This window comes from Cotesia glomerata, linkage group LG7 (assembly GCF_020080835.1).
Source record: "Cotesia glomerata isolate CgM1 linkage group LG7, MPM_Cglom_v2.3, whole genome shotgun sequence".
Taxonomy (NCBI): domain Eukaryota; kingdom Metazoa; phylum Arthropoda; class Insecta; order Hymenoptera; family Braconidae; genus Cotesia; species Cotesia glomerata.
Window position 1 is genome coordinate 621,682 of NC_058164.1, and position 24,950 is coordinate 646,631.

A 24,950-nucleotide genomic window follows, 5' to 3' on the forward strand; every position below is an offset into this window, starting at 1 on the left:
GAATTGTAAAGAAGAAAGAGGAGGAGAGAGGAGTTTTGAGTGGAAGCTAAAGAGGGACAATGCTAGAAGTAGTTTAGAGGGGCCAAGGGAAACCGTGATTGCGCCTCTTGTGATTAACGCTCGAGTTTCTTCGCCGATAGATTTTCAACTACGTAATACAAGCCTCGGGTCTTTTGCCTCTCGGACGGTTGTTTCGGTCCAACTTGGTTATTGTCCTGCGAGCGTGTACACACTGTTGAGGGAGTGCTGTACTAGATAAAGAGAAATTCATAGAGGAGGAAGGAACTGAGCCAAGGAAAGGGAGAGAGAGAGAAAGATTGGAGAAGTGGAGCTATTGCCCGAGGCGTAGGATTTAACAAGCGGGGACAGGAAGAACCCAACGGGGCATGTGGAGTGCCTTGGCATGATGACGTGAATAAATTGCAATTTGCTTCGTTTGTTTGTCGAGTGCAAGACGAGAGACTATGAGCGACGTAGCCCACACTGTGCTTGCTTGTCCTCCTATTGCTACTGTTGTTGGATTTTGTGACTCCTCGGCCGGTGTGTACTCAGTAGCTGAGTTGTTAAACAGACACAGAGAGTAAGCTCCTGAAAATTGTCACTCTGGTATGTTGAATCACCGCTAAAGTGCCCAAATCATTCTCGTGATTTGTTTCACTAGTTTATGGGGAAAATAGTTTCGCCTTTAATGATAAATAGCCTTGTTAAATGGCTCTGAGGCTCTGGGTGAGATATACTCACCAGCAGTTAAGCCAGAAAAGTTAACAATAAATAATAAAAAGTAAATGAGATAAATAAATAGAAAGGGTAAGGTATATATATATAATATATATATATAACATAATGAAATTGGGGATTAAGCTCTCAGTGAGAAGAGGAAATACATCATCGAAAGTCGGGAGAAGCTTTTGCTGGAGCAGAGCGCTAAACAAACTGATTTAACGGGTGAACGAGAAAGAAAATAAGGAAAGAAAAAAAGCTTACCAATTGCCGCTATAGTTGAGCGCAGTGTACATCCGCTCGCTATTAACTGTTGCGATCCGGTCGCCTCGCGGAATAGAATAGCTTTCCTGTTTTATATATAAATAGACAGATGGACGATGATAGATAGAGAGAAGGAAGAGAGATAATGACAGTGTATGAAACTACAGAACAGAGCAGATAGATCTGAAGGCAGATAGTTCGAGTCAGAGTCGCGCAATTCTATCGTAGATCAAAGCTATTTACTCCGAACAAGAGTATGAAAGAGTCTCAAAAAATAAATGGAAAATAAAGAAACCGGTGGTATAGTTGTATAGTTGTATAGTTGAATAGTTGTATAGTGGTGTAGTGCGACGGTGTACAGCAGTTACGGTCGAGCTTATCCAAGCTCTGATCGCTCGCCCGATCGAACGATTCGTCCGCGCTTGGCTTCCTAATTGGATCGCTTTATATATCGTACCCCGATGAGGAAGAACGCTTTTAGATTTTTCTCGTCTCGAGACCACGACACTGCATACGGAAGATTTATACAGAAAATAACTATTCTTGTTGCTACACAGAAAGTCACTGCGGATATTCAGGTTAGAGGACACAAATCCAATAGATAGAATTAAACTCTACATTTATACCAGCTAAATACCTCATTTTTTAAGGTCATTCTGCTTTTTTTTTATCTATCTAGGTTGCTTGCTATCGAACAAATGTAAAATGTAAAATGCTACTGGCCCTTACTTCCTATTATATACAACCGCGGACTTTTAAGTAGCTCGGAATATCGGGATGGAAATCCCCCGACTTGAAACTTTGCCATGTCGAAGAGGACCGTACATGCTCGCTCATACCCCCGGTATACATATGGATGTACAAACTCACAGGCGACGCTTTAGTTTGAACTTCGTCTGCTGGCTGCAGTTCATGCACTAGATAAATACAGATACAGATATTTATTTATAAATAAAAGTTGGAATAGTGGAGCATGTCCGCCATACGGTTCACCTCCTACGTCTCAGCGCTCCTTGGCCCCTGGACCAACAACTCTCCTCATGTGCTGGAGGAGCCCCAATGCCTTGCCTTGGCTCAGATCATAATCATCTCGACAAAAGTCGGCGAAGCTAAAAGGCACCCACCAGCCAAAGCAAAGGTACGACCAGGTCAAGCAAAATGGTGTCTTTGCGCTTGCTCGAGAAAGATACTGATCTCGGGTGGATTAGAACCTAAAACAAAAACTATGCTCTACATGAATCGAGAGCTTTCATTTCTTTGTTTTGTTCTTTTGTTTAAAGAACCCAGTAATCATCATTAAAAGTCGAACCCTACACTTGTTACTCCGTTACACCGTTTCTTTTTTTGTTAATTTATTTCTTTCTTTTTCTTTATTTCTTAATATTTTTCCCTTTCCCGAGCACTTCATCCATCAGAACAATTTTCTTTATGATATTAACGGTAGTAACCGGAGGAAAAAAGTATTATGAGAAGGTTTAAAAAAATAAAATGGGAATTCGCAGACTGAATGAGAATCAGGCAAAAGCACAATTAATTTTCTGTATGAGTCACCTTTTAGCTTTTGGTCTTTCGTTCCTCTACTATTTTTTCATTTAATCTTCTCTCCTTTTTTTACCTCTTTCTCTGTTACTTTGTTACTCTGTTTGGTCTTTTCGAGGCAGAGCCAGTGCGTGGTGGGATTTCTGTCGTCCGTCCAGGAGTTATGAAAATAATATGGCACCTAGGTGGAAATTAAAATGCCACAGCTATAGTGGATTAAAGTAAGAGCGTGGGAGCGGGTGCATTAAGTCTACCCAGGAAGGGAGAAGGAGTTATTTAGCACGCGATCTCGCGTGATATCCAAATCCGAACGCATGTATACACACAGACCTAAGTCATACATCGTCTTCACCGTCCTCGCTGTGAATTTTATTTATACATTGCTCACTGCGAGGAATAGCAGCTCTAAAGAGTAAAGAGTATAGGCGCGAGTCGTTAAAGCTGATGCGTAAATGTTCTTTTTTTTTATATTTATTATTATATATTTCATATCCACCCTCTATTATAAATCGCTTTCTCTTGGCTGTCTTTTCTTCGGTCTGGTCTGTTCTCCCCAACGTCCCTTCCCCCTTTCCTGGCTGGTATACTGGAGGTAATATTGCAATAACGCACATACAGAGGCAGCTTTATCGTCTGACTGGTGTATTCTAGTATACGATACATTACTCTGCGGCTCTTGCATCCGCGTAATGTACCAGCACCAGCACATGTCTGCGGTTATAGCTTTTATATCTTCCTCCTATTGTCACACCTATCATGTTAAATTATAAATTGATTTTATATTTTCTCTCTTTATCCTTTTTTTTTATTTAAAGCCCATTATGCTATTAATAATAATAATAATAATAACAATAATAATAATAATGATAGTATACAAAAGATTAATTTTTTACTTTGACGATTTAACTAAAAATGTTTTCCACTGTGCTCTTCTTGATTTAATTTAATTTGTTATTTTATTATCTGAGTTTTTTACCCAGAGAATTATATTATTTTTATTAGTTTCAATTCATTATAAAATTACTCTAAAAAGTTTTTTAGAATTAAATTGTTCAACTGTAGCAATTCATTCAAACGAAATTCTTTATTTTACTAAAGACACCAGTAGTTTAAAAATAAAGAAAAGAAGCTAAAAGTTGGTAAAACTTTTAACTAGACGACTTTACTACTCTGCACTGGATTCATTTTTCCATATTACGCTGAAAAGACAATGACATTTTTTTCCAGACATATTACAAGCAATCATTTTTTCAATCTTTCTTTTCTAAGAATTAAAATTTTATAAATTCATTATAGTTTACATTGCAAACGTTTGTATAACAATCAAAGTTTGTCGATCGTTATCGAGAGAAAACTACTTTAGTTTATAGTGTAGGAAGAATGAACATCAAAACTACCGCAAACTACCAAATTTTAAGTATCATAACTCTGAGGTAGAACTTATAAATTTTTTTACTATTCGAATAACAAAAAGAAAGAAAAAAAGAGAGACCAATAACCAATAACTAATAACTATTTTGGTATCTATCGGTACTTCCCTCAATTTTGGTGTAAAATTGAATGAGCATCTTTTTTAATTTTTTTATCAATCAATTTTGTGATTAAAAAAAAATGGAGCATGTTGAGCGCGGATTTTAGTTACAGGAAATATCGAGCTATTAAAAGCCACGAGTAACTTTATCAGCGTATATTAGTTGGCAAGTTTTCGGTGGTAAAAAAAGCACATGAAGTAGAACGAATTTCAGGGCATAGTAGATACCCGACGGATATTCCGAGAGAAAATAAATAAATAGACGAAATGGGTTTGAAAAATAGCTCGCGGGTAATCCGTATTCGTGGAAGGTGGAGAAGTGCCTCGTTAGCCGCTGGTTGTTGTTGAACATCGTACATCAGTTCTAAAATCCGGTTCTCTTGCAACACCACCCATCATCATCTAATGTTTCGTGAATAGAGACTGAATATAAAAAGCCCCACTAAAAACTAAGGCATTACGTTTGTTAAAAACACGTTTGAGATATTGGAGATGAACGGCGCTCGCCCAAGGCGATTCCCACGTCCAAAATAAGTCTAAGAAGAGAAGAGACCAATCTGCCAAGTCCAATCAAATCCAATCGAGCTTGTGCAAGATTTAGTCGATTTCAAAAGATATTTCGCGATGAGTTTCGCAAATTTCCACGGGCAAATGAACTGCAATTAATGCTGTTGTGTCTCTATTAAAAGTAGAGAGAGCAGACAAGAGTGGTGGTTTGACTGGAGGAAATGGCGTATAGTATTGAGAGGAGAACTGGCCGCCGTACTTCTCATTCTTAATGGCGGCTGGACCCACCGGAACGATTATAACTCGTTGGACTCATTTACTGTTGTGCAAGTGAACTACAACTGGGTGTATTGCTAATAGCGTTGAGTAATGTGTGTCGGAAATGGTAGGACACCTGAGGCTACGGTGAAATTCTGGTGGCTTGCAAGAGGAAGAAGCAGAAGAGAATGAGACGAATAAAGACGAGAGTAAATGTGAATTGTGAGATAAGAGATGTGAGATGTTAGCGCAAGCTCAACTCTCTCAGACTTTTAATTTTCCCAGTTTTAGGTGCTTGAGAGTAAATACGAGGACACGTTCCTGACGACGGGAGTGGAGCAAAGCAGAACGAGCAAATGTGGAGAAATTACACGCCTCGGTCGTTCTTCCGAAAGATAGACAACGGCAAAAACTGAAACGGGGTTGGATATATAGATGTTACTATTCCTCGTTTAATATACCCATACATAAAGTAACAAAATGATGACAACCACTGCATTGTGACGTTGTGAGGAGTTTTTTGACGCACCAATAGGAATCCACCGAGTGAATATAGAAGGTCTTCTTTAGTATAATCCAACGTCCGGACAAAGTGCTCAACGTTCAAATTTTTGGCTTACTTTTTTCATCTATATACTTTTCAGCAGTACATATTTCTCTGGTCTATTGTCTTTTCCCCTTTCATCTGGCCTGGTATTTTTGTCAGCGCATTTGGGCTGGACGGCACTTTACAATGTATGTAAAAGGAATATAAATAAAAAACAAAAAAATAAAAAGAGAGTAAGAGCTTTAGTGTGCGTATTGGGTATACACATGTATATATCTCTCTTCTGGTACCGTGGTACGCTGCACTTTCTCCCAAAGTATTACTCCGAACAGGTTTTTGAACAAGTTAAACTATGTACTCCAATATATCTATCTTTCTGTGGAGACATGTTACATATAATATGTATTATATATTATATATTATATAGAGTGTCTGTCTGGGTGGCTGGCTAGCTATCTATATATAAAGGTATGGTTATACGAAGCCCATAAGCTCAGTGGATGCCCCAGGGAAAACGTGAGGATGAGAAGGCTCTATATGGTTGAGCTCTAGCTCGAGTTGTACCTCCAGGACTCGAGCCATACTCATAGAGAGATATGAGAGGAATACCAGACGAGTAGAGGCTAAACTGGACTTTTGGATTTCGGCCAAGCTAAAATCGAGCCTCTGGTAAAGACGATGGCTGGATGCCCGGAGAACCCTTGAACACAGTCACTGTTTCGAGCAGACAACGTCCGTCCGTACTGGGGCCATCAGACTACCAGGATTTTAAATTACGATGCTAGATAATAATGGCAATATCGATAAACATAAAAAAAGGTTAAGTTTATCTACATGATAATAATAAAAATGAAAGAGTATTGAACTCGATGGCAGGTGAATTGAAGGCGAATCAGACATGTCTGATGCTCATACGGCGAATAATGCGGGAGAGATTACCGGTAAAATGCACGAGTTCGACGTCAATACAAAAGACTTATTTCTCTGGCAGCCGTGTTGGATACACCCAGTACTACCTACTACATTGGGGAAGTTAAGCTTTATGTACTTATTGTATCGACAGATACATTTTTTTCCATTCATCTCTTCTGGATTTTAGTTTATTTTTTACTTTTATTTTATTTTTTTTTTTTTTTTTTTCATATTTGTTAGAAACAGAGATAGGACGGTGTATTTTCTTATACTCTGCTGTTGGTTACTACTCGTGCAATATGGTAGCTTGTAAGCATTGTTATTGAATTAACCGTGGAGGTCAGTGGGTTCATTCGCTTGTTAGGTGAATCCTATCTGGTCCAGACGCATTCAGCCGTTAATTATTCGGCCGGGAAATTCTCAAAAGGCATCTCTCGAGTCGATAGAACTTCAGGACGGCTAGTGAACCGAGTTGATGTTAAGGATCACCTTCAAGTGGAGAAGAGGAGGAGAAATAAGAGTAAGAGTAAGAATAAGAGTGAGGAGAACAAGCTGAAAGCAAGTAAAAAATAATTGGCTGATCGTGGCTTTAAAGGGTCTGATAACCCTCAAGCGTGAGATAAGCCTTCTGCTAAGATAACCGCTTGTTCGGCAAAAGCTTATCAGACTTCTTGCTACTCGTAGATGCTTTGAACCCACACTCATCATCCACTATTTTTTTACAGCCCACCCTTCCCGCGTACCGCAGACGTCAGACAAATGAATTGAACCGTACCGGAAATACTCACACACGCACGAACCGCCAGATTCAACGAACAAGTCTTTTGTCGTTAACTTATATATAAGAAATACTTTTATATTTATAAATGCGAAAATAGAATAGAAAGGAACTTTTATAAAAAAATATTAGCCAGTGTTAGTCTGCTAGCAAAACCAAGTAAAGTTAACTAAAGGGGGCTTATAAGGATTAATGCCTCTTGGCGTTAACCCGCTACCCGCTAATACTTACTTACTGTATACGCTATATATCCTTGGTTCCCTGTACGGGTTTTTGCGGATGAAATATGAGAGGATGCGGGCACAAGTTATTGCATCCAAACTTCTGTACGCTCAAGGCTCATGCCCACGTATACTAGTTATATACGTATGTGGATCTTGATGAGTGGAGAGCAGGATGTTGGAATAAATAGAAAGAGAAGGAGCTTCCAACCCGCGGGGCATTTCCTTAGTTTAAATTCATGTAAACATTAGTAATTAATTGATTAGTTAATTAATTAATTAAGACTATCAGAGTATTATATTGTGCTTAATGAGAATCGTTTTAATTATTGGATATAATTTTCCGTTTAACGAAGTCACCCGGAAAATAGAGCCTACCGGATGCTCGGGCTGGTTGTTTTCCGGTCTAGCTCCTTCTGGTGGAAAAATGAAATGTTTTGTTGGCTGGGCTTAAATTTGCTCGGTGGCTTGCAAAGAAAAAAATAAAAGAGAGGGAGAAAACTGAGAGTAAAAAGAAGATAATAAAAATAAAAGTAAAAATGGCGTATATAAAGAAATGGAAGTTGATTCGAGGTCCTCGATTTTTGTACGGAAAAGCGCGTGGTTCGTTTGGCAAGGCACCAGAGCGAAATGAATAGCCGCATTGAGGCGACGCTGAGTGGGAGTGTGTTGCTGATGGTAGAGGAGAATATCCTCGACGAACGAGACGACCAAGTAATAACCAGTACATGTATATAGAAATAAACCTGCCGGAGTGTGAGTAAATGGAGTTGAGTTTAGGTGTACGGTGTATTACGGATAGGATAGAATAGGAATTGGACGGAGAGAAAAGTGCTCTAACGATGAGCCATTCAGTAGTACGGGCGCATCGACCTGCAGGTTGTAGGCGGCTAGAAGGCTAGACACAGTAGTATAGTAGTATACTAGCAGTCCTGTTGTAGACGGTGAACTCGAAATACGTGGTGTAGTTGTAAGAAAATGTAAAAGCTCCAATCCAGTAGCAGCACCTTGCCTTACCTCACCTCACCTCAATTCCTTTCTCCTTTCTCCTTTCTTTCCAGTGGTTAGTTATTCCACTCTCCAGTTGTTGAGCTCCTTCAGCAAAGGAAGGTATAAGATAGGGCCTTCCTTCAGTATTCCCGTCTTTAACCTCCACACCAGCACCTATTCAGGGTTCTTCGATTCTCTGTCCGTTACAAGCACACTTGGAGAGAATGTCGAGAGCTAGGAAATTGCTAGTCCTATCTCAAGACTAAACTCGAGACTGTGGAGGTGAGTAGATAGGAGTAGTGGGTCTATTTGGCACACGGTTAATCCTAATGCCGCTAGTGAGACTTAGGTGCCTCGAGCCAACTCGGGTGTGCCAGACCCGGGATTATTCGCGAATAAGGACAAAGTGGAAGAGTGGGTAAAACTTACTGTGCAGAGAAAGATTGAGTGCGGGCATTACGCCTCTTACTCTCCTTGTAGAAAGAAAGAAAGAAAGAAGAAAAAACAATGATGCTGATAAAGAGGGAGTTTAAAATTGCTGGGCTGGATGACTCGTAATGGACTAACAGGCTAATGTTGGTTAATTTCGGCCCCCTGACCCTTCCACCCGTTGATCACTCTCTCCAGTCAGTTCTTTACAACCAGTCGCTCGGTCTATAAAGTCGCCATTGCCAATTATCAGAGTCAACTGGTACCAGTTGACCCGACATTTTTATATTATATTTTATATCTCATTCATGAATCCCGAGGCGTCTCACTCAGGCACGCCCTTGGACTGTCTATCTCCGGCATCGTATTCAGAGGTTATTAATATAACTAAAACTTTACTTAGACTAAAGCTAAAACACAAACGTAATGTGTAATGTCTATCTGAAGATTATCACGATCATGAAGCCCGTGAGTGCCAATCGCTTATACACATTTATACCTGAGGAACCAGACGCGTGGGCTGAATCTTATCGCTAATGCCTCCAGGCGTGATTTCATTTGTCAGTATCGTGACGCAAGATGGCTTAAACTTGACTCTAAACCTCAAACCTTCTTCTTGTTCTTCTTCTTATTCTTGTCCTTCTCCAATCCCATCAGTTTTTTGTTCTTCATCTTGGCATTCGGGCAGTACCGGTATCCTTAGTTAATACATATATATATATATATCGTCCGGAACAATCTTGTGGCGTTGAGGAATCATCGAAACATCTTTACTGGATCCCGCGGCACTTAACAGCAACTCGAGAATTTCCGGTTTCGTGATTCTTGCTCGTGAACTTGCTGTTCCGTAACACTCTCGTGAGACTTAACCTTAACTACGTATATACTCTCATCTATCTTGTATATAGATGTTGATATATATATATGTATATAGTTAGTTATCCCCTTCCTCAGTGCATCGCTATATAGACTAACAACAGTTGACGTAAAACTTTGGCCGTATCTTGGAAGACAAGTTTGAGTCGTTAAATGTCCAGTTAGATCGAACGAGAGTCACTGAGAGACAGGAATTTCCGGCTTAGAAGGATGAGTGTAGCAAATTACTTGACTTTACGGGCTCGGACTGGTATCGACAGAGCCACCGTCATCCTGAGACGACCACCAGAACAACTGAGGTGGGTATTAGGAAGACAAAGAGCCAGCTGGCCTCGCAGAGACGGAAAATACCATGCATGCTAGATAATACCTATATATAAATGGTGGTACATATATAAATGGTTAGATACGGTTCAGATGGAGATGGAGATGAAGATGGCTGTGAGGGTTGCGAAGGTGGAGGGTGGAGGGTGGAGGGTGGAGGATAGAGGGTTTGGCGTTGAATTATGCCACGTATGCAAAGTGCAAGCTATCTTACCGAGTGATAAGGGAGACACGCGAGTTGTGCATGTCCCGTGGAATATAAGCGGCGACACTTTACCGTCGTGAGTATACTCTATTCCTTCCTCCTTCTCCTTCTCCTCTTTATCGTCGTCATCCTTCTTCAACACTACCAGAATGCTAGTATTACTATATGCACAAGAGTAATAGCCGGAGAGCGGTCTCGGTCTACTCACACTCACACACTCACACGTTAGTTCTTCCTCTGGTGTATCTTGCTCATACCAATGTGATCTAAACCACAGCTCGGAAAATTTGCATTGCATTTATGAGACCCCTACCACCACTATCCCATTAATTCGAAGCTTGTATTAACTCTTATACACTTTAATACCCTCCCAACACTGCAATGCTTTTGTGATCCTAGTAGTAGTGGTGGTGGTGGTATGTACTATGAACACGATGCTTGTATTTGATAAATAATGGTATATCCTCATTCATTCATTCGCATAATGCGACTGGCAATTTTCAATTGGAGTTTAGTAGATCAGAGAGATTAAAGTTGATGATACGCCATTGATGTGTGCACTTAAGTACTCTCTGGTGTAGTGCTGGTTCAAAAATTTCAATTCATAATTATAATTGATCTAGCACTTGTGTCTTTATGTCTGCTAAATCGTCTATCAATTATTTATACAATTGATTGATTGATAACTGATGATTTACAATTGAAAAGAAGGATATTTTTGAAAATATTCCCTGATACTTGAACTATTAAACGAATTACCGCGAGCTTCGTGCCTTTGAATTTATGAATATTTCATAATAGCTCTACGTGTACATGTATACATATGTAAAACGTAAATCTTGTACAGGAACCATCAGAGCTTACTGCATCTACATATTAAATTATAAAGTTAGATATGTGCATCATATCATACTTTTCAACGATGATACCTCTCTGATATCTGCCAGTTATTAAATTTCACGGTATCTAATTGACCGATTCAATTCTACCGTAGTTATTTAATTGCTAATTTTACATGTTGCTACACGTCATTCGCTTTTTATGACCTACTAAGTTAATTAGATTTAAATAAATCCAGTGATTTACTCTTACTCTGATAAAAAATTAATTGAATCTTAAAATTAGTCGATTTTCGCTTTAATTAAATACCATTATTCAAATCATTTTCGCTGTGTTTTAAATATAACGTCAAGGATATCATCGCTTTAACCAAGATTTAACAGAAGAAAACTGTCAGATTTAATGTCTCACAAAAATAAAAATTATTTTCGACTATTTTATCGATTGGAGGTTCGCTTTTATTTTATTCTGCCGTTGCTGAGGAACAAGAATAACTTTATATTACACGCAGTTTCACAAAAACTCAAAGTAATTGAGATTTTTTGCTAGCAGTACTTGCAGATAAATTTATAATTCGTATAAATACTAGTGTGTATGTTTTTCAGATTAAAAAGTTACAAAGGAGATGGATGAGTATTTTTATCTTTAAAAAGGAAGCTTATTTAAATTTCATTTGGAATTTTATTTTATGTTGTTTTATGAATAGATATTTTTCCGAGGTTGTTTAAAAAAGTAATAAGTATCCGGTGATTAGATACTGCTCTGTACTGCGGAAATGAAAATTACGGTTCAACATCAGTGCAAATACTCGGGCGTTGTAAAGCTGAATAATCTATAGAGCATATAACAGAACTGTGAGATGCGGAGCTGTACAATATGTATTTCAACTTGAGGCGTACGTAATATTAAATTGCAGCGATGCTAAAAAAAATAATAAAAAAGTTAGTCGCGTAGTCAGCGAACCCTCAGGGCTCTTTACTTTGGTAATGTAGGAACTGCTAACGCAGAATTTCCTCGTTGCTATTTGTATCCGTGTGTGTACGAATCCGTGAAACTAAAAACCTAAACGGCATTGCATATACTGTACTATATTATACATAATAAGTCGAAAAAGGTTTCCCAGCTTAACGAGTAGTTCAAAGTTTCTTTTCACGGCTTATTTTATCGAAATTAACGTTTATGTTAATAATTATGTTCGTATACGCACATGCTATTAAACTTTTCTAAGCTGTCGTTGAATTAAAATCTCGGGAAAATGTTATTGTTGTCGAGAAACAAAAGATAAAAGGGATAAGTTATGCATAGATTTTTATTTTTCTTATTTTCCCTTTCAATTAAATTCCATATGAATTTTCTAACGGCAAACTCATTGTTCGTTTTTATTCAGTTTAATAGCGAATCAATAGACTGCGAATAGAGCTGAGGCGGACAGGTAAAAAATAGTACAACGGAAGGTGTGGTACGTGGATATATATATATATAATATATATGCATTCATATGAGAGTGGAAATTTCTGGTATGATGAATCGACCACGAAATGCAACAACCGACGAAGATTGTCATGACGACAAATCGTTTGAATTATCACGTTTCTGAAATATACCTACGGATAGAGCTATTTATTCTTCAGACACACTAATCGATTATTTCTCCCGGTAGGTGTAGAGTTTCAAGCGTAGAGAAACGAGAGTTGGGAGTGAAGGTAAAAATATTAAAAATTCCGCGGAATTGGCTATAAATAAAACCGTGAAACTCGATTTGTCATCAATCATGGTGGAGTTCTCAATCAATTCGCTATTGGGATTCCGATTGGGAGCTGGTGCTGAAACTCTCTGATAAGTATTTCACCGCAGTAACAATAAAAATAATGACAACAATGACAACACCAGAACAATAAACATTGATAAATTAATAATAACTGAATTTAGCTGTCTGCAGGTTGTCGACCAGTCATCAAAAATTTTCACACTACACGTCATCGGGTGAAATGAAAAATAAAAAAAAAGAAAACTGACAGAAAATAATAATCGTCAGTGCAGTGGGAGTGAAAAAAATATGAAATAAAAAAAGGTAAAAATCGGTTCGCCACAGCAATAACGTATAACGAAATACAATTTTATCCGGCGCAGGAAAATTGGCCACTCGCCGAAATCCTGTCGGTGATAGGGACCGTTTGATTAATCTCGTTTCGTGATAGAGAGCTCAATAGAATACCGGCTATCCTGTCCATCTATATTTTTCCGTGTATCATATATACATACATAACTACATATATATTTATATTTATATCATACATAGATTGTTATGTACTATCGAGCAGCGGAGAACCTTTTGTCGATTGTTTGGTCAACTTGTTTCGCCGATCCGCCGTGCCACGGCAATAACAAGCGGCAAAGTAGTATGGAGGAGAATCCCAACATGCTCTACTTCCTCTAGCATATTTTCTCATCCAAAATGCAAAGAAGTGCTTTTTAAAATGCCCGAACAAACAAATAACCAAATAACCAAACGAACAAACAGACAGTCAGTATAAATAGTACGGCGCTCAATTTCGAATTAATTAATTAATTAATTACGTGATACATTAATGATGGTGAGTGACTGGGAGTGTGATGAGAATGCGAGTAGGGAGGTGTGGGGGTTCTGTCAATTGGCCGAGCATGTACAGGGCTTGACCTGGACCGTCGTCATTCCAGAGCTCGACATCGGAGTCTGGGGTCACAGCCCGGTTTCCACCTTGTAGATAGGGAGCATTACACCTACAGGGTGGGCTAGGGTCCCGGTCCCGCGGCGTGGCTCGGCATCCCAACAATTTCGAGCGGCCTCCATCCACTATAACTCTAACCACGTCGGTCCCATGTGTACCAAGCGAGCCACCAAGCCACGTCGGAATAGAAAATAGATGTTAAAAATTAAAGACCGGCTCTACTCGGAATTGACAACAAGTGTCGAAAGTAAATTTCGGCAGACTGTAGTATATACTACATACTACACTGAGTTGTAAATTTTACAGTAAACATCTCTTTAGTTATGCAAGTCTCATGTGTATACATGCATAGGTCTATACAATTTAGAGTAGTTATAAGAATAAATATTGTCGTTAACCTGTACCCGTTCGTTGACATTATTCATTATATATATTATATAATACGTATATATTTGTGTCGATAGAAGGATAGAGGAGATTTACCTACACAATTTCTAGCACGCGAATAACGTTGTGTATGCCAGGCATATTTACCGCGACATATATCCCGTTAGCATAATCCATACTTGATTCAATCCTCTGTACTATGAATGTAGGATATACCATATATTTATTATGTACATATAAATATATTTATGTATTATCATTATTATTATTATGATTATCATTATGTCTATGTCTATGAGAAAGCTTTAAATTATTATCGTAGAAATCCTTCCTCTTATTTATGCAAACTTTCAAATACTTAAATACCGAGTCAGTTAATAATTTACTTCGTCCTCTTGTTAACTTCTGTCTTAATTCTGTTAATAATAAATTGTAATTGTAATTAATATCGACATAATTGATACCCGAGCTGAGAGTCGTGATTATTTAACGAGTTCAACAGCTTAGAGGGCAAGTGTACCTACTAAGTTGTGTTATTTAAAGAATGAGTTAATTATGAAATATCAAATAGAGTTATTTCACGGATCTGGTAATTTAGTAGTTTAGTAGTTAGTGTGATGTGGTATGTCGTGTGAATGAGTAGGTCGGGCGCGTGGGTGTACGCCGCTAAATTGACGGTTGACGGGTTAGCTGACAAAATTCCAGCTGGTGGTACAGAATTACACTCGGTCAATTGAATTAATTAGTTTATGTTACGCCTTACTAGACTCTATACTCTACACTTTGCCTCTTTTGGCTTGGTTATTGTTATTATTAACTAACCTATGAGCTTAGAATGTGATGAAATTATTCTGATCTGTCCAAAATAACAAAACTTTCTCGATATAAATTATTCATACGTTAATTAAGTTAGGTAAATAATGAATCATGTTTGAGAGGTTGAGTTTTAACAATTGAATGTTTTTTTTAGATGTGAAGCTAAATTGGATGAAATAAAAGTAAACATTTCAATGAATGTGAACAATTCAATACTGAATAAACTTTTTAACGAATTGTTTTTTGTTCAATAAAGCAACTATTATTGTAAAATATAATTTTCGAATTGAATTGATGGAGTTTCAATTATCAAACAATTAAAATAGTAAACAGTTGAATTATTTACTTTAGAAAGCTTTTCATTTATAAATAAATTAATTAATTATTAATTAAATCCCACTCAATGTTGCGTTTATTATTGAGTCATTATAAAAATGATGATTAATTCTAGGAGGACAGCGACTTAGATAAGTAAAATTGAAGGCGTAAAGATGAGGTAATAATTTAACTCAAGGTTCAGTTCGTCTGATTGGATGGATTTTCCGAGTCTCTGGAGTCCTGAGCTTGTGAGCAAGACAAATTATTGGTGCGTAAAATAAGGGTATGGGTGAGATAAAAAATAAGGAGAACTGGTGACGTGAGTGGAGTGTGATATGTGATACGTAGGAGGAAAAAGTAAAGGTGCCAGAGTGTCTGAGACTGGAAAGAGGACTTTCTTCTCCTTTATCTGCTGGGAGCAAGATATGTGAGTGATTGCGGGGATAAAATACAAGATATATACCACGTAATAGTGAGAGAATAGAATGGACAATCGGGAGGAAGAAGTCGAGTCTCGCCTGGTCAATTTTCCGGGGCTAGAATAATATCATAAGACGAGAGAAGTCAATTGATGTCATGTCTGGGTTGGTGGATCAATCACTGAGGGATGTGTGTTGTTGTTGTTGTTGTTATTGTTGTATGGTTCACTCGTGGGCAAAAGCCAGTTCTAGCTTTGAGTCACAGGTTTTAACACGAGCAAACCTACTGAGGACAGACAGAGATAGACAGAAGATCCTGCGGGGCAGAGCAAGAACTAGATCAGGATATGAGCAAGAGGATGAGGAAGAGGAAGAGGAAGTGAAAAAGGGTAAAAAGAATAAAAATATTCCAAGGAAATACATCTTAGAAGCATGCGAATCCCCGAGGAAGAAGGAAGGAGGAAGGAGGAAGGAGGAAAGAGACTCTGATGGAAAAACCGGAGGATAAACCAGGATGGAGATGTTACGACCTCTGGGACCTAGAACACCTCGACGTATACATGAGGTCAACGTCTCTCTCGGCTACAACTACAGCTAAGAGGACTGTGAGGACGGAAAGAGGACGACGACGTCGTTGTTTCTATCTTTTTGCTCCCTCACGAGAGCAATGCCGTTCTTCCATGTATCTTGAACATCCGCAACGGCAAAGTTATACATCCAATCGGTGATTCAATCTGCGGACTCAGATTTTCCTCTCTATTCTCTTTCATTTTAAATTCTATGAGATTTTATTATTTAATACTTTTTGTACACAGTCTTTAACATTATTTTATTTTATACGAATAATCAATACTCTCTTGCTGCTTATAATTTAATTTATTTCTGGTAAATTAATATTTGATTAAAACTTTTTTGTCACTATTTAATTACATATTAATATACCGAGAGGAATATTTAACCGTCGATACATCTATGTTCATGAGTAAAATTCAATAACATTAAAAAAAATGACGTACACTGTTACAATTGAAACATTCAATAGAATTTAATTTTGTATATTTTGTGTATTGGCTTTTTGTTTTAGATTTTAAAACCGAGAGGTATTGAATATTTCATTTAAACTGGAAATAGCTAAAAGTCTGACTTCAATGAACTAAAACATTTTCATGAAAATGATTGGATTTAATTTTATTAATGAAAATCCAAGTAGAATTAATTTAACTAAAAGGTCGTGGGTAAAAAATTCATTTTCTAAATGTCGAAAAATTTCTATAAACCTCAATAAGAGACGTTGAATTTTTAAAATAAAATTTATTAAGACTGAATCGCGTAATTTTCAGTATCGTTATTTTCACGTCCATCGAAATGAATGCTGTTACTTATTTAATTAATTAAAAAAACAAAAATAACCGCACAAATATCAAACTATAGAGCTATTTTATTTTATTGGGATGTCTGTAGACTCAACTAAATAAATGCTCTTAATAAACGACAACAATAAATATAAATAAGATAAATTTATTAGCGATAGCTCTATTTATTTAAAATATATACTTCCAAGAAGTATTTAAGATTATAATAGGGGCAATGTCGTCGGTATATTAAATTTCGCCGACGTTGAAATTGAAGAAGAGTCGACACGTGGACAAAGACAAATGTCCAGTGTTGTGTATGGCATGGTATAAGTAAAAGTAGAGCTAATATAAGCTAGGATAGAACACACGACAACCAGCATACCCATTAAGAGTGTACTGTTTATAAACAAAAGGTTCGGGTTATCTAGCATGAAATCGAGACGAATTCAATCGATATAGAAGATATAGGATACTGGAGATAGAATATAGGGGTCCTTAACCCTTGATGACACGCCAGTAATTTATAAATGCCCATTAACCAGCGTCAACTAATAAACCCTATAGCTTTGTCTTGATATTGTCGGGCAGTTGTTATCGTCTCTTTTCCTCCTGTGCTCGCTCGAGCAGACCAGACCCATCAGAGTGTAGTGTAACATACATGTGTAAAAGGAGAGTGTAGAGCGTGTGTATGAGACATCATAATACGTCACGAGGATCGAGTACGATCAATAAACCACCAGCGAGCACAGGACTCTAGTGTAATAGTTGCCCTAAGGGGTTGCAGGAGGAGAACGGGAGGGATTCACTTTGCCTCGAGTGGCAATAAGCATTGTCCAACGAACAACGTTCACTAGCTCGAAAATCACCCTCTCTGTGTACTATACCAGTGTGTAGTGCTGCTAGATATGTGTAGAGGCATCAAGTAGTACAACTAAACCAGCGACCGGCGATCGACGACATCAACCCAAAGGACTCACCATATATCTACTGCACCCACACGTATATTTATTGGTACCGGGATAGATGGAGTTGAGGACGGGACAGTCGAGGTTACAGGTTACAGGTTACAGGTATTAGTTTATCCGTACGAGGTGCAGAGTTGAGAGTTGTTATCGTGTGTACAAACCGTCTCGACATGCCTCCAGATTAGTGGACTCTTCTCATATCTCCCGGATGCAGACCCGCGAAAATCACCAGCAGCAAACTCTGCGGTGGACTGGACCCGGATCAGGATCAGGAAATAATCCGCCATCCATTTTCTCAGCGGAGGACTAGCACACTAGACCGTGCATCAATAAATAGATAGTGAATAGATTCAGACAGACATCCGAGGAAAGAGGAATGGGAAGTAGAAATAGTTTGGGACATTTCGACATGCCAAATGGGTTGCGGCCAATCCGCGTATCGGATAACTTCCGACGTGCTCTCGTTTGTACGTCGACGAAGGATCTGCGATCGGGCTCGAGAGGTCTCATCCTGGTAAGGGACCTGGGAACCAGAAAACTCAAGAGGAAAATAAGAAAAAAAGAAGAGATACAGGGAAACTAACTCTTATCTCAGGAGTTGATTTACGAGTCGAGCGCTACCGTACTTTCTGGGCAAGCACTTGTACATGCGAGCTTGCCGTACAATTTGTAAGTAAGTAGATATCTATGTAGGTGGGGAGGATCTAAGGGATCGCATCTGAAGGAGGAAGAGTTTCCATGCTTATACTCCTATGTACTCTGGCTCGATGTTTTCGCTCGTTTGAGTAACTTCCAAGCATTAAGGATAGGATAAGAGCCAGAGGGCGCGTGCCGCTCCGAGTCCCTACCCTGAATAGAAGAACCGATGCTGGGGTGGGAAAGGCATTAACGCGTGAATAACTGAGGAAACGAGCGAGTGTTAACGAACCTTATACCTTACATATTTTATTCCTCTTGATGGAGAACCAAATAGACCAGTCGCATATTTTCCGTCCATGGTCTAGGGCTTGCTGTCTGGGGTCTGCTGGCATGAGGCAGATTAACCGGGTAGTTGCTTTCAGGGAGATAATTACTAGACCGAGCGGAGGAAAAATTCCACTGGCCCGTGAACGAAATTTAATGTGACGTTTCAAGAGTAAGAGTGAGGGACCTTTTTTTACATTGTTAAATTTTTATCTCGTTTGGTGATGTCCTCCGGTCTCTCGGGCGGCGTCAGCGATTTTTCTTGAGCGGACAGCGACCGCCCCGAGCACCACTCGCGGCTATACTTTATCCTTTTTCCTTCACTTCACTTTTATTCGGGTTCGATGGACAGCTTCCTATGTCCTGTCTCTTGTTCCTCTTGTTCCTCCACTTATGCGAGGACAACCAATCAGCTAGTCAGCCTGACTTTGCAGAGCTTTGTAACTGTACGAGTCGCTGATATATATGTATTTTATACACATTATCTGTTAAAGTGTCTGGTATATCTGGAATAAAATGCGCTATCGGCAAGTTTTCGCATAAAACTTTTTCGGTAGTGAGAAAAGCTTCATATCAAGTTTCTTTTATTTTTTGCGAGCCACTGCCAGACAATTGTTCTCACAGCTCTATTTTCTTTTTCTCTCCTTTTGTAGGCATGTATGTATATATGTATATAAATGCGAAGTGTATACGAATGCGAGCGAGCATCCAGACAGTTAGCAAACAATCGGGAAAAAAAATTTGACAATCGAACCCGTTATTTTCCGAGTTGAGGATAAATATAGAATGTCAATGGACTATTTTGTGCAGAGCTCTTTGGTACTTTAGCTCACGGTCTCGGGTAGGTAAATCCGAAAAAAACAAACCAGCGACTGAAGCTGGAGAAGAAAGAGCCTTGATGGGTTGATAGTTGATAGCATATATAAAAGCCAAGTATTTGGAGTATTTTCGTGTTTGGATAAATATAAAAGAGAAGAATAAAAAATGGACGTCTGCGTGGTCGTTTGTCCGGTGCGACGAGGCTTGGCTGGCTTCCAAATTTTGTTGGGATACGGCTGCTTGGAGATTAGTGTCCCTCGTGGTTTGCTATCGGTGTCGGCACACCAGCGTCACCGTCACCGCGGCCACCACCACCAGCAACTACCTAAAACCTATGACTCGATATTTAGTCGAGCGACCAGAACACTCCGATTAGCCAATATTAACGAGCAGCTCCCGCTAACCGCCGGAGAAAGACTTTCCACCACACACCAGTTCATCCACTTGACTACATTTATATAATATTAATCCAATATATATCAACACAGGCAAAGGAATAAAATAAAATAAAATTTAATTCTGCTGGTGAATAATTTCACTCGATTAATAAAAATTTTAAATTTAAAAGTATGTCGAGTGAATAAAGTTCCCTCTTACTCTCTAAACTCCTGGATGTCGATTTCACGCAGCCGGAAGAGACACTCGTGTCGTAACTTTTATGTTATTTTTCTCTCTTGTTTTTTATTTCGATTCTCTTCTCGTGTCGACTTTACTTGGGTACCACTGTACCGCGGCTCGCTGCTAATACCAGTGTAGCTTTAAGCCAGCTTTATATTATAGCGCCTTGGAGCCTCAGAGTAATATAAGAGGAACCGAGAATCAAGAAACGATCGACTCAGGAAATACTCGGGATTTTTTTATACCCACTGATTTCATCTTATTCTCAGCGCTATTAAACTTTTGACGTGGTGATGTCATCGCGGTGTACATCTGAGAATCTAAGAATACGGTGACACGAACAAAATTATCTTCCTTCTCGATACTTGGTATTAAAAGCCGATAATTTCTTTACTAAAAGGATTTTTGTGGTTTTTTGAATCTATATTAGTGTACGTTTTTCCTGTGAGACATTTAATTTTCCGATTTTAATTACAAAATTTAGAATTTATAATTTATTTTAGCGTGAAAAAACTCTCTGACATTGCTTAGGTGTAATAGCAACACAAAAAAAGTACCCGTGACTGTAGAATGTCAAAAAATCCTCAGTCAGTCATACATCAGACATGAGACTGGCAAAGGTTCACCCCAAAGCGTCTGATTACCGTGCATGAATCATCGCCGGTGGTTGAATTATAGCCCGAGTCACGGAATGAAACTCGTAGCCGGAGTGCCAGTCGAGTTGTTGTATATCCCCGGTGAAGTTTCCGCACGCACTGAGCAACCAACCACCGATCGATGTATCACGATCAACTGACCGGCGAGTCATCGGTTTCCACAGCACGTTGATTCATAGCAGCCTTTACCCCTCGGTTTATCGCCAGACACAAAAAGTCTCTCGTTATAATAACAAATAACATATTTACCTTTTTTATTTTAAATTGCTCACCTTGAAACTATCACAAAGAGCAAAGAGTAAAGAGTGGGCGGGTGCCGAGAAGTGAGCAAAAGAAAAGTTTGCTCTAGTTAACCATTCATGAAAAATTCCGGCGGTTAAATCGATGATCGCGGTACGTACAACACTCTGTCTTTGTCTTGCTCCTATCCGAGAAAATAACAAGTACGAGAATGGAAGGAGAAGACGAAGCTTTTATAAGTAACGACAGGTGTTTACGAGCAAAGATTACCGGGCCTACATAATGATAATAATAATAACAACACGTAAAGACTCTAGACTAGACTATAGAGCTGGCATTGCGAAACTTTCGGTGTACTGAATTTCTGTCTCGTCTGCTACACCGATATAACAAAACCAAACCAAGCCAGCTTACTACATGTAGTTACTTAACGAACTTACGACCGCGACAATCCATATATATATATAAATATGTACACAGCATATATATATTTACAAGTGAATGTGCAATGTGCAGTGTGGTACGGTTTCCGTCATCGTCATCGTACAAATTGTAGCTTCAATGCAAACTTCTCGACCCACATTCTACCCCATCAGTTAGCTCATTCGATTTTATGCCACGTGTCTGCGTCATCTTGCTCCATTGCGTGAATACGATTGACCCTATCGCAAGAAATTCAATCGAATTCAATCAATCAGAGGCTGTACTAAATTTTGTACCAACAAAAATTCAAAGGTTTGGTTTTTCTGTCGTCTGAATTTTTTTTAAAGGGATATCTTTTGTAAAAATAGGTAAATATGTTTTCACTTAGTATCGAGATGATCGGAAAGGATTTAACTTGAGTGGGGCGGGGGTAAACGGCGACTGTATTCGAAACACCTGTAGAGCTCCAAAGGGATTTAGTCGGCGAAAGAGCGAGCTTCTATACTACTCGGTTTTTAGTTTTTATTTTAGCTTTTATTCTTTTTTCCCCTCAACATGCTCTCGCTGGTACGATATAATACTTCTGTTCGGTGCACAGCTGGACGGGATACAGTTTGTAGTCTCTATCCAATTCAACTAATAAATATATATATCTATCTACAGAGGTTTATAAATTTATACGTGTGTAAAAAAAAAAAAGGAATATAAAACGAGCCCTCGTCGAATTAGCCTCTTGACGATAAAAGAAATTGGAGATTGCCCCGGGGAGAGTTACGATGTTGACGGTTTGCCCGGGCAATCGAATGTACACGACCATGGAATTAACTAAAGGCTAAAACTCTCGATCCGTATACTGCTCAGTTTATAGTGTACTACCGTCCAGTTTATATAGTATCGACTCGTTAGCAGCTCGCTTAAACGTTACTGCTTTTTCGTTAAATATATCTATAGAAGTATATATGTACAGACTGTTTTTTAGTTTTTTAGCCATCTGATGTTCAAACACTTTTTTTAACCATTAACCTTTGACGGTCTGCAGTCTACGGTCGATGGTGTACTAAAGTTACTTTTTCAATTTAAATTTGATCTATATTATATTTCTTAGCGAAATATTAATTAAATTTTTAGTACTAAAGATTCATTTGATAGTCGCGGTATCTACATTACTTGTAAACTTTCGGTATAAAGAGGTATATATATATATTTTGGTTATTATTACTAAAGTGCGTGCACTCTGAACTTTAATTATGCCGAGTGATATTTGAGACATAAACTAATAATTGAATGACAGCTTGCTTTTCAAAAGTTTATGTGGTTTTTCGTAATTAAATTAGTTTCGTTCCGAGGATATATAATATTGTAGTATAATATATTATTTTATATTGACTCCCGGTTATATTACAACAACTTTTGTTTGTAAATTACTAAAGTTTCTATTGTATATAGGTATAAAGTGTTTTTAATATTTCGTTTGTTTTTTCAGCAATGCATATTAATTTCATAAATTATTATTATTATTAAAAATTGTCAAATTAAAAATAATAATACCAAAATGGGTCAAGTTTTGAGAGAATGAGATTATTCATTTATTATTTACCAATTTCGACGTAGATGATGGATTAATTCGAATGTAAACTGGTATATGGTCGAAAAGGGATGATAATCCTAATACTAATGCTGCATAAATTCCCGGTAAATATTTAACCACCGTACATAAATAATTAATAATATTTAGCAACAGCTTAATCAAACTTAAATTATTATCCGTTAAATCTCCGAAATAAATTAAATCCAAACAGAAGTGAATAAATAAAATGATATAAAAAACTTACGGTGTTTGACATGCAGTCGCGGCACGGGGTCTTGTGGCCAGGAGAGTGCTTGCTGACACAGCAGGCCCAGCAAGGCCAAAATTTTAAGTAGAAAGCGCATCCTCTCGAGCATTTTTATTGAAGCCCTTGGGCTCTCTCAGTAAATCAGCGGTCGTACCCGTGGCTCGGCATTCTGCCCCTCGATCTACGGTGGACCTGAAACAATTATTAAATAACATCATTAATTATTGATTTATTGCTATAATATAACTTATAACGATTAAAAAAGTAAAAATAAATATTCATAAAGCATTTATCAAAACAACTTTGTTAATTAATTAATTAAAAATAAATTAATCCCATTACAATCAGTTATACTTTTCTTAATTTTCTTTTGATTAATGAACGAAAAGGAAAAGACTTATTCCAAGAAACTCCAGGTACAAGGAACTCAAGGTAGGAAAAGTGTAACGAGTAAGAATAAGATTTTAAATCAAGAGTACCGAGAAGAGAGGAAGAGATTTCTGAGCAAAGTCTTTCATTATTTCAATTAAAACTAAGAATTATTCGCTGCGCGGATCAGGAGTTTGACGAATAAAAGGATTTTCTTTCTTTTTCTGGAGGTCAGAGCAGGTAAAAGAGGTTTAAGGAGCTGAAGAAGAGACCAAAGGGTGAAATTGGAATGATATACGACACCACAAAGATAGAAGACAGAAGTTAGAAGTTAAAAGACAGAAGACAGTATCCGAGTATCCTGTAAAATTAAAGCTGTCCAGGTTTGAGAGTAATAAAGGATAAAAGGCTAATGAGGGATCAGACGGGCAAGGTTTGATGTCGGTATGCATTATGCAGCGACACGTTATCTCTTTTCTCTGGCTGACTAATACATTTCTCACCGGTTGGGCATGTCTTTCTCTCTTTCTCTCTTTCTCTGCCTCTGTTGAACGGGCTCGTTTTGTTTTACTGTCTTGCACTAAACTCTCCGGTGAATTCCTGCCGAGTTTCCACTTCTGTACTTAGCTATTTGCTCTATTACTATCTCTAAAAAGGTAAGAGTGGAAGCCAACGTAACGTCACGCAAGTGAGCCCGGTACGGCCTGGAAGCAAGTGAACCTTTAGCTTGAGCTTGAGCTCCAGCTCCAGCTCCAGCTCCAGTTCCAGTTCCAGTTCCAGCTCGACTACTCGGGATTCTCTTCTCGGGGTTGAGAGCCGTACGCTGCACGGTGTTAAGTGTAAAGTGTAGGTCGGTAGGTGGTACTCGTCCCGGGCACTGCATTCAACATTCAGCGTTCAGTCTGCAGGGCTAGATCGCATTAAATACCTTTGAATTGCTTTGTCTGGCTGACAGTTTACAGTAACAACGCCGTTTGCTTTAATTTCCACTCGAGAATTCACAGTAACCTTCTCTTAATAAATCTTAAAGCCCATTTACTTTTTATTTATTTCCCCTTTTCATATACTTTATTTTGTTTTATTATTTTATTTAAAGTTTCTTCGTTACAACTTTTCGA

At 38.3% G+C, this 24,950-nt stretch overlaps 1 protein-coding gene across 5 annotated transcripts in view; it reads right to left on the minus strand.

Annotated features, from left to right (window-relative positions):
• Positions 1-24,950, minus strand: part of LOC123268271 (semaphorin-1A-like) — a 96,339-nt gene that overhangs the window by 30,452 nt on the left and 40,937 nt on the right. For all 5 annotated transcript variants that reach the window (XM_044733219.1, XM_044733218.1, XM_044733217.1 and 2 more), the window contains one exon: positions 23,461-23,655. In XM_044733219.1, the coding sequence (XP_044589154.1) occupies positions 23,461-23,572 (112 nt within the window). In that variant the 5' untranslated portion in view covers positions 23,573-23,655. The remainder of the gene's footprint in view (positions 1-23,460; positions 23,656-24,950) is intronic.